The sequence below is a fragment of the Vitis riparia genome, chromosome 10 (genome assembly GCF_004353265.1).
Source record: "Vitis riparia cultivar Riparia Gloire de Montpellier isolate 1030 chromosome 10, EGFV_Vit.rip_1.0, whole genome shotgun sequence".
Classification (NCBI taxonomy): domain Eukaryota; kingdom Viridiplantae; phylum Streptophyta; class Magnoliopsida; order Vitales; family Vitaceae; genus Vitis; species Vitis riparia.
This window is the reverse complement of record NC_048440.1, coordinates 22,107,466-22,119,208: the sequence shown is the minus strand read 5'-3', so window position 1 is coordinate 22,119,208 and position 11,743 is coordinate 22,107,466. Positions and strand designations below refer to the sequence as shown.

The 11,743-nt window shown below is 27.3% G+C and overlaps 1 protein-coding gene across 1 annotated transcript; it reads left to right on the top strand.

The window, feature by feature from the left end:
• Nucleotides 1–8,693: 8,693 nt before the first annotated feature.
• On the top strand, nucleotides 8,694–10,777 carry LOC117923238 (ankyrin repeat-containing protein ITN1-like). The gene is made up of 2 exons (XM_034841458.1): nucleotides 8,694–8,735; nucleotides 9,768–10,777. Exons 1-2 carry the CDS (start codon nucleotides 8,694–8,696, stop codon nucleotides 10,533–10,535), a joined length of 810 nt encoding a protein of 269 aa, XP_034697349.1. The 3' UTR covers nucleotides 10,536–10,777.
• The last annotated feature ends 966 nt before the right edge of the window (nucleotides 10,778–11,743 follow it).

The window sequence follows — 11,743 nt, the reverse complement described above, 5'->3', positions numbered from 1 at the left end:
AACTACATATGACTCTTCTTAAGTAACTAAATATGTTTTAAACCTCTTAAAATCCATTATTGGAATAAATAATATTTACATAATAGAGAGCGAGTCATTATAACTCAAGCTAACATTAAAGTAAAAGCCAAGACTCTAACCGGGTAAAGTTAAAATAAAAAGGACATTTAAAAGAGAAAATAAAGATTACACTCATTTCATCTTTGGAGTCAATAGCTAAGTTGTGGCAGTGCTGGCCTGCATCAATTCACATAATTAACTGTTGAAATTGATAACTGTAACGGTACATTTATTTTTGAAAGAAACTTAATTAAATTCATAATTGTGGTGATAGGAATCCAGAAGATATTTTGAAAGAAACTTATTAATTTCACAATTCAAGTCAGTTTGGATAAACTATAATTTCTATGATTCCATAATTTTGGTGGTTGGCATCTCTGAGATATTTTCAATGATAATAAAGCTTGCTGTACTATGAATTAGTAGCCATCACCATTGATTGGGACTAGACTAGCGAGTCAGGACTCAGGACACCACCATCATCACTATTAGAAACCCTCCAATTACTACTATCATGTGCAATGCCATTAATCCATCGCGACTAAACATAAACAACCCATCACTGACTTCCATGCTGCTCTGCTCTCCCCTTCCGGATGAAAATGTTGGGATTATCCGGTTTTCATTTTCAGATTTTTTTTTTTCAAAAATTCCTTTATGAGATCATTTTCATAGAATCCACACGATTATATTTATATTTATATTTATGAAATAATTTTCTTGGAACCATTGTGATAATATTTTATTAAAATAATAATTTATTATATTATATATATATATATATATATATATATATATTCAACGTAATAACAAATCCATATTTAAATACACCTAATGAAATGAAATAAAAAATGAAAATAATAACTCACCCTTACTTTTAAAAATAAAGATAAGGAATTGCTACTTTTTTACTACTATTAACTGTCAAATGGCAGCCCAAGCCCTTCATCAAAGATCAGACGATAAAATTGGCTTGCTCCATCCTCTTTCAAAACACTTAATATATTAAGCCCTTAATATGTAAATTTATCTGTGATGGAAATATATGATACACCACTATAGAATAATAAAATTTAATAAAATATAAAATTAATAATTTAAAAAGTTTATTTGACTTTTTATTTATGATATTTTTTTAATAATTAAATATTATAATTATTTTATTTAATGAAATAAAAAATTTTCATACGTTTGCATGTTATCCTTATCATGATTAATATAGTAACATTAAAAATAAAATGATAAAATATTTTTAAGATTTTAATTATTTATACATATTTTCACTTATTAAAATTATTTTTAATTTTAATGTTATATAAATGATATATTTATGACATTATTTGTTTGACCATGATTTAGCTATTGATTTGACTATTAAATTATAAATAAGTGATTTTTCTAATTCAATCATCCATTCACTTTTAAAATATTGCATGACCTACCGAACAAAGATTTGTCTTTAGAGAGGGACAAGAAACTAATGCTCCATCAATGCATTTTTAAAATGGTACATACACGGAGTAAAATAAATGTTCATGACCTATCAAACAACTATTTATTTTGGAGAGGAACAAGAAATTAATGCTCCATTAATTCATTTTTAAAATGTACATATACAGAGTAAAATAAATGTTCTGACCTATCAAACAACTATTTATTTTGGAGAGAAGCAAGAAATTAATGCTCCATCAATGCATTTTCAAAATAGTGCATACACTGTCAAACAAAATAAATGTTCATGACCTATCAAACAAGCACCCAAAGAATTTATTGTCCATGATTCTCACTATCCATCCTTTCGAGACTAATTAGCAAGGGTGAAATTTTAGTCTTCTCAAATTAGTATGCATATCATTAGAGTGGCCTGCCAAACGAGCACCCAAAGAACTTCTTGTCCATGATTCTCACTATCCATCATTTTGAGACTAATTAGCAAAGGTGAAATTTTGGACTTCTCAAATTAGTATGCATATAATTAGAGATAGCTTAAGAAACATAAGGAGTCAGAACTTACGATATTAAGATAATGAATTGCTTTGTAGCTTAAATAAAAAAAATTTATGTTATAAAAATAGAAAAATAAAAAATTATATAGAAATTCTAAAATTGAATTATATCTAACAAATCTTAAAGTTATATTTGGTTTTTGAAAAATTTGAGGAAAAATATAAGAAAAGGAAAATAGAGACAAAAAGTCGAAAGAATAAAAAAATGAAGAAATATAAGATTTAAAGTCAATAGATTATTTTTATAAGCTACTTCAAATTTACTTTACTTGTTTTAACTTTTCTATATAAAAATTAAATAATTTAAAAATATATACACTTCTAACTAATTTTAATTATTTTTAATTTTTTTTGTATTTTCTACGGTATAACCAAATATTAGAAAATTATTTCCCATAATGCTTTTTTCTTAATATTTTTTGAGAATCAAACATAATCTAAGTGTTGCTTTACATATTTAAAATATAACATCTCAATAATTAAAAAATATAAAAATAAATATACACATTATTTAAAATCTATTTGCTTACAATTTTGAGTTGTTAGGTAATAAGTCACATCTTATCCATTTGGAGGATAGATGGGATGTATAACCCAACATCTTAAATTTGTAAGCAAAAAAATTTTAAAATACCAACAATTGGCTGATAATATTTAAGAAATTCATTATCAATTTCTTTGGCCTAAGATGAATGTAAAAATTTGAGATGAGGATTTTCCTCAACTATTGAAGTACTTAATATGAAGATTGCGCATAACGAAACCATGGTGATGTGGTAGCCAATGGGTGGAAGGAAAACAAGGAACCAATAGCATTTAGTACTTCATTAAAGGGGAAAAATTCAACTCCAGAATTAAGAAACATTGGTACCTAAAAGATAGCATGTTTTAAAAGTAGTAAATAGAAAGGAGAGAAAATTAGAACAAAACAAATGAAATTTAATTTTTTGTTATTTTAATATTAAAAGAGGGTGTAAAATAATTTTATATTATGACTTATATAAGAAGTCACAATAATTTATTTTTTCCAAATCGCATGTATCATTTTTTTTCATGCATGGGTTATGCCTCTTTATGCCATTATTTACTTTTTACAACTTAGTATTTAATATCAATGAGAGTAAAATATATTAATTAATTGTCTAGAAATTATGATTTTGATTTGAGCTTTCAACTTCTACCTAAAGCTAAAAATAGAAAGCTAACCTAAATGAGTCTTTATTCTATTTTCTGTACTTTTTAAAGTTTTTTATTTTTTTATTTTTTATTTTATAAATTTTACATGTTTTTATTTTATTTTAAATAAATAAATGAAAACAACTTTTTTTTTTTTTTTTTTTTTTTTTATGAAGTCGTCTTCCTTTTATTTTGTTTTGAAAAGTTATTTTTTGTTACTAAGAACAAAATTCTAAAATATTAAGATATATTTATGTAAGCGAGACGGGGTTACATGCAAGGAGGAAAATGTCGCGATATTTCACTCCACTTGCTATCTAGGCTAACTTGCCCTTGTAATATAAAGTGTACAAAACATATATATACTTAAAGTCATTATATAATGAAAATATTAAAAGAATATTTTAAAGAGCAAATTAATTATAATTATTTTATAATTAAATGCAAAATTTTCTTTTAATTAATTACCAAAAATATAAAAATTATATAATTTTCTTCATAATATTTTTAATTTCATTAATAATGAATTAAATATTAAAAAATTATATATATATATATATATATATATCATAATTTATTTTATATTGTTTAGTACAATTGAATTAAATGGATCATATTTTAATATTAATGTATATTTTAAAATTAGACATATTATAATCAAATATCATAATATCATATGTAATTTAATAATAAATGTACACTTATAAAATTCATATTTTTATCGATGCATACGATATTATTATCAAATATGATAAATCATGTTATACATATATCAAAATTTTCAATAAAATAAATTTAAAATATCTATTATACTTCTAATTATATTATTATGAGGTTTTCCTTACATTTTCATGAGTTTTTAACAATTTTGAGCTTACCGATTTTTTTTTTCAAAATATCTACCGATATATCTCCGATATATTCGATATATCTGTAAAATCGAAATACCGATATATCCGTAATTACCGACATTTTCATCCTTGGTTACATGTTTGCAACTAAGCAAATGAGGTTTTGGATGTCTCTACTTTAACTACTAACCAACAACCTTTAGTCTTTTAACTACTAACCAACAACCTTTAGTCTTTTAAAAGAGCTTTTTCTTATTTGCATTGACAATCTAGCCAAGGAAAGTTGTCAGAATTGACATCAACCCACATCTATCATCATCCAATAAGGGAATCCTTCATAAAAATGAGTATGTATAATATCCATACTGTGTAGGCTAAAATGAAAACCACAAAGAAGGGCTTAAAGTTAAGGATTGGAATACCGGTGCTTTGATCAGGACCTCCTGGTACTGTGTAGGCTGCTGCAAAGGCAACAGTGGCTATAAAAACATAAAGAATGGTGCAATTCTCTGTGGTACGCATTAGCCATTCCTTGGCTTCTTGATGGAGTTTCTCATTTTTAGCAGCAAATAATTCTTCAGCAGTCTGCTGGTCTTTTTGGGATGCAATGACTACTAATTTAACATTTCTTTTTTTGTTTTATTTTTGCAAAATTAACATGAAATAGGTTTAGCCAAGCACATTGCGAAGTCTTACAAATATTTAATAAAAGAAAAGGATCTAGACTGCATGACTGCTCTTCAATATATCGCAAGCAATTCAAGTGCATTTGGAATGCAAAAAAAAGGAAGACGAGAACTCATAGTGGCATTCATTAAATCTAAATCAGATCAGGAAAATGGATTTATAGACGTGATAAACGCAGCAACAGAGTAACTCAGCAACTCTGGTACAGTACATTTAATTCCATCTTTACCATCATCTATATTCATTTACTCTTTTTTATTATTATTTGGAAGACAACATTATTGAAGACATTGGGTGTGGGCATTAGTATAGTTCTCGAATGCTTAATATACTTTTATTTATTCTTTTTTAAAAAAATCTAGTCTAGGGTCAAGTTAATTAGCAATCTTATAAAATGCAATGCATGTTTTTGTTTAGTTTATATTGTTTTTTAACCGATAATTCAAACAAAAATTAATACATATTTATTCAATGATATCAAAAACTAAACTATGAAAAGTACGAAAAAATAGTAGGTGAGTTGATGATATATGTGAAAAATCCCTCCACACTCTTTCGAAGAGGTAAAACCATAGATCTAATTCATTATATATAAAATTTTGATGAATCTTTTACTCAAATTTGATTTTAACCACTTAAAAAGAAAGTTATAAAATTTTTATAATCTTCTAGTATATTTCACTAGAGTCTCGGGAAATTGACTTTGTATTTTGTTATGGAAGGAAAAAGAAGAAACATATATGATTTACATTCAAGTTTTCAAGTCAATCTAACTTGATTAAACCCATTTTAATGGCTTTAATATTTATTCTCAATAAATAAATAAATAGAATGAAACCCATGGGCTTTAATGGATGTAATTGTTTTCCTCTCAAATTTTCCTTTCTAAACAAAATAAGGATTTGGTTTGACGATTTGGTTTAATACAATTTGTTTTTTTTTCTTTTTTGTTTTCATGTCCATTCACCAGTAATTATTTACCTCAATTTCTTATAATTTTCAAGTGCCATTTATTTCCTTTTGTTATATATGTTCACTATGTTTTCCCTATAAATAATTGTCTAAACATCTCAAAATGAAATTCTTTTTCAGATTGGTCCGTTAAAAAGGCAATGAAGAAAAGTGAAGAAAGGTGAGTCATGAAAAGGTTTTTTTTTTATGTTTGCATATTTATTTGATTCATGGCTGGTGTTTTAAAGTTGTCTTGCATAAGAAATTTAAAATCTAAGTGACCTAATGGATGTATTTCCTATTTTTTGTTTTTAAAATAAAAAACTTCTATGTAGAAGTAGGATATCAGATTTTATCTAATTGTTAAAAATCACTTTTAGAATATTTTAAATTTGATGTAGTAAAAATTTTTTGATACCTCAATTTGTTTTTAAACTATTAATTTCTCAATTTAAATTTTTAAGAGTTTTTATATATTATGTAAAGCATACTACCATTTTCTAATTTCAAAAATAAAAAACAAAAAATATATCCAAATGAATGCTATCATGTCATTTAGATACATTTTTTGTTTTCTATTTTTAAAAATAGAAAATGATAATAACCCTTATATAAGATGTAAAAAAAAATGAGATTTACTTTAAACAAAATAACTTATAAAAATAGTTTCTAAAAGTTTGTAGATCTTGCTTATGAAATACCTAACACTAAGGTAACACCTAAAGGGAATGAATGAATGATTTTTAAAAGTAAGGGTTGAGGTTTTTAACCCAATTAAACATGTGAAATGGATTTAAATCATTTTAGTTTAATTGAACCCTGATAGATTAAAGAGATCAATGAAAAATCAATCACACACAAAAGACATAATTTTTATATGGAAAACCCTTACACAATGCATAGAGATAAAAACAAAAAACAAAAAAACAAAAACAAAACCATGGAATCAAAGGCCTCGTGTGCTCTAGTGGATCTTGCCTTATCTTCTAAGGGGATGCAAGTATCCTTTACAATCCAACAAATGAAAACCCAAATGAATTCAAGAGTTTTGGATTAAGTGCAAATAATAATGACTTAAAAGTTTAGGTGTGTTCCACTTTGAGAGAATGCTCCTAATAGATATATATAAGAGAAAACCTAGTGGATTTGGAATAGATTTAGAAATTATTTTTTACTAAAATAATAATTTAGAAACTTAAGAATTTTAGAAGGATTTGAAAAGATTTCATATTTTAAATTCAAAAATATTTGGAAGGATTTTTTTTTTTAATTCTTAATTTAAATTCTTTTCCAAATCTCTTTTCTAAATTCCTTAAAAGATTGGTAGAGATTTTCTTGATATGACGATTTGACGTTCGAACCACCCAATTTGGTCCAATTTTCAAAACATTGGTTTTGATCAAATCTAAATCCTTAATTATTTCTATATAAAATATAATATATATATATATATACCTTATGTTTTTTAAAATTACTTTAAGAAATTTTAAATTTGATATAGTAAAAAAAATTAATACCTCAATTTTTTATTTTTTATTTTTAAATTACTATGCTTTCAATGTAAGTCTTTAATAATTCTTACATTTTATATAAGGGTTACTATTATTTTTTATTTTTTAAAATATGAAATGCGAGTATATCCCAAGAACACCCAATTATAAAGGAGAAAATAAAAAAACCAATTCTTTCTTCAACATGCCAAGATTCTAGATTATAGCATATATTTAGATCATACTCAAGACTCAAAAGGCTCATTAATGTTTAGCCCAAGCCTACTAGTAGGCTCAAAAAGGCTTCAATTATTCTTTTAGATTTCATAAAAGAAAAATTCTAGGATATCGATTTATTATCATACTGAATTTTAAATTTGAGTCATTGATTTAGGATATAGATTTGTTCTTAAACTTTTATAGTGGATTAAATTAAAAATTTATCATTGAAAGCTACTGTTGTTGGAGTATTCTACTAGCATAATATTAATTACAATGTGTCTACTAATACGGGCACGTAGAATAAACTATTAGACTTCAATTATTTTCTTCAATGTAATGACATTCCATACCTAAAATGTCATATAATACGAGGTTATTTTCTTATGCTATATTTTAGTATTTTCATAAATTGAGTATTCCTATGCTAGCGTGTTTGTATGTTTCATATGATATTAGGTTGTTTACCTGTAAAATTAATATTTATATGATTAAGTATTTCAGTAGTTTATTTTTCCATTTATGAAACATGATCCATATAAAAGCACATTTCTATCAAATACTTTTCAATATTATATAAAACCAATCAGCAATATCTCACATTGTTGTAAATAGAATGCATTGTGAGAAACTCGCCCGGATTTTGGTAGAGGTGGATACTTCATGGGATGCTAGTGGTGATGACCAAAACCCAGTGGAAAAGGCCTCTGAATTGTCCCAAAAAAAGGAAGGGAAAATCTCTCAAAGAAGTACTTCAACTAGCAAGGATAACAAAAGAGTTGAAAATCCATTATTGTTGGCAACAATATCAAACATTCCAGAGATTGTCAAAGCAATACTCGATTGCCAACCTCAAGTGCTTGCACATACTAATAAGAAGTGCGAAGAAAATCCATTATTTTTTGCGACAATATCAAACATTCCAGAGATTGTCAAAGCAATACTTGATCGCCATCCTCAAGCACCTGAGCAAACCAACAAGAACCACAAAGATCCATTATTTTTGGCAACAATATTTAACATTCCACATATTGTCAAAGAGATACTTTTCATCCTCAGGCCATTGAGCATACTAATAAGGAGGAATGAATATATTACATGTGGCAATCCTTTTTTGTCATATTCTGATTTTTGATATGGTGGTAGAAGAGTTTGAAGTACTTTCAAAAAGGCTATTATCAGCTACAGATAATAAAGGGAACTCATTACTACATATGTTTGGTCAAAAAGGAAAAAGTCAAGTTAGTGAAAAGATGCAAAACCCTGCACTACAAACAAAGTTATTGTCATTTGAGGTGAAGTTCTACTTACCCATTAATGATAAATATAAACATAGACATTGTGTACATGCATACACTTATGTCAAGCCATTAGATTGTCAATCTTTCATTGCCAAAAAGAATAAGTTTTAGGTAATGGATGAGAAATAAGCATCTAAGTTAGGAAAATGATAGGGTATTTAATGCGTGCTATATAAATTCCAAATTAATTTAAGTCATCAATGTCTAACAAAATCTAGATTATCAAATAAAAATACAAAATATGATATTTAGATATAAGAAAAAATAAAACCAAAGGACAAAGAAATGATACCTTAATACAAATAAATAAACATTTAATATATATATATATATATAATATATATAATATATATATATATATATATAAGATCAATTTTTACCATGTATCAATTTTTTTTTCATCACTTTTCTATATTGTATGAAAATTAGTTTTTAGAATTATAGAATGATAGATCAAGTTATCACTACACTCTATTTTTGGATTTACACAAGGCTCAATAAACGCATAGGGGAAAATGAACATACCAATGAGATTCAAACTAAGGATCTCTCATAATTTTTCTTTCTATTTTTTTTTCTTACATTTTCCCACAAATTTTATAAGAATCAAAACATAATCTAGAAGTTCATGAATAATTGGCTTGAATGTCCTTGTTTTAATTTAAAGTATTTATGTCAAAGGGACAAGATAACCACTAGATTTGAAAAAATAATTTCAAAAAATTGTGAATATAACCTCAATGTAACATTTTTGTCTGGTGCATTTGTTTCAAAAAGTGTTTGGATATAAGATAGGGATAAATAATAACAGTAATAACAATAATAATAATAATAATAATTGATGTAGGATATTTTTGTTTAAAAAAATTATACTTCATGTTTCTAAAATATAAAAATTATTTTTTGGAATATATAATTATTTATCCCTTTTAATCTAATAACCTTTTTAATTTATTCTCTACAAACCGAAAAATAATTGTATTTAAATGTATTACAAGAATTACTTGTGATTGTATGTGCATGCAGAAAGTGAAGAAAGCTTGTCAGGTGCATGTCACCAAGCCTCTCAACAAAGAGAACAAGACTGCTGAAGAATTATTTGTTACTAGGAATGAGAAACTCCATCGGGAAGCCAAGGAATGGCTAATGCGCAGCACTGAGAATTGCACCCTTCTTTCTGTTTTCATAGCCACAGTTGCCTTTGCAGCAGCCTACACCGTACCAGGAGGTCCTGATCAAAATACCGGTATTCCAATCCTTAACTGCAAACCCTTCTTTGTGGTTTTCATTATAGCTGATGTGATCTCCCTCACTTTGGCTTTGACATCTGTGGGTATATTTCTCGCCATCCTTCAATCCTCATTCCTATTAGAAGACTTCAAGAAATATCTTTTTGAGAAGTTGATACAGGGAATTATATGTTTGATGCTCTCGGTCTTAATGATGGCGGTGGCGTTTGGAGCAACAATCATCCTGATAATGAAACATAATTGGAAAAAGGCTGTTTGGCATGTTGTTGCATTCCTTCCCGTACCCATTTTTTTCCTCTCATATTCACCTCTACGTTCAATAGTCCTGCTAATTCACATCAAAAAATTGTTGAAAGAAGTTTTAAAATCCATCAAAGGTGTTGCTCTTGTGGCTCTAATAATCCTTCTTGGCCTCATTATTCGTCTCTGTAGAGCTTGCATGGAACTGTTCAATACTGTAGCAAAGGCTTGTGAGTTTATTATATGTAAACCTGTTCGTTGGATATGTTGTCAGCAAACTGCAGCTCTATGTGCTGAAGTTTGAAAGGACAAACAGAAACTCTTTTCAGAGCACGTGCATGGATGAATTGTCTTCTCCTTTCCTATATATTTTCAAGTAGTAACAGAGCATGTCTGTGTAAAGTTAATTAGCATATTGAGAACGTAGTATCAGTTGATGACTCATTATGATGCATGTGTGCTTTAAATTTTAATTTTAGAGACTGTTATTATGTATTTAACTTCATAATTTTATTATTTGTTTTTAGTATTGCTTTCCTTTATCAATTTTACGAGTAGATGAGACTTTTTGGGAGAGTGTGGGGTTTAGTATAAGTGTATAACAAACCCACCTATTCGACTCTTCGCCTATTCCTTTTTATATATTACATAAGTTCTGGAGACGAGGCTGCAGAATAAAAACTCTATACTGATATTTTCTCCTATTTTTGAATTGATTTTGATGGGCAACGAGTACACTTAGTTGTTGGAATCAATTTTCCACAACACTTAGAAGATAGTTGTATCATGAGGAAAGCATGTCAATCAACATTTTGCAGAATTGTTCTATCATAAGGGAGGAGCAGCATATCATAAGCACAGGCATAAGACCGATGTTGGAGATTCTCATACTGAATGGAAAGGCAGCTCAGCCCCCATGTTCACCCGGCTTTGCAGTTTGCACCATTGCACGTGCTTGGCTATGTACAGGTGGCATGTGTATGAGATCCACTTTCTACGGAAAAATGCCACAAATGCCCAGTCTTCGCTTTCTTCAGTTCAATCTTGACCGTTGATTTTGTTGAGATGAAAATTGACCTGGCATTTGATTTAGGTTAATAATAAATAAATGGAATTCATCAAGAAACGGGTTCCGCTTTCGGAATTTAATATGATTTTGTGTACAGTACACCACATGGGATGTTTCAAAAGGTTTATCCATCCACCATGAAAGCGGAAGACAGTGGACCGATTCCAGAGGATAGAGCTGGTCACTAGATTCTCGGCTATAGGTTGTAGCCTAATAAAAATTATTTATTAATTTAATTTTAGATTAAATTTAATATCAGAAATTCTAGTATTAATCAACTAAATTTAAAACTGAAAATTAAGTAATTAAAAATTTTAATAGTGCAAATTAAGAGTTAAAAAAATTATTATTTATTTTTAACAAAAAAAATATATAACTTATATTTTTATTAAAATATTAACATTCATGTTCTTGGGTCTTACTACAATATTGAATTACTACAT

Bases quoted from the DNA above. Each gene is read 5' to 3' on its own strand.
- LOC117923238 (XM_034841458.1), top strand. From the start codon at position 8,694: ATGCAAAACCCTGCACTACAAACAAAGTTATTGTCATTTGAG. The intron at 8,736-9,767 runs GTGAAGTTCTAC...ATGTGCATGCAG, and splicing joins CAAAGTTATTGTCATTTGAG to AAAGTGAAGAAAGCTTGTCA.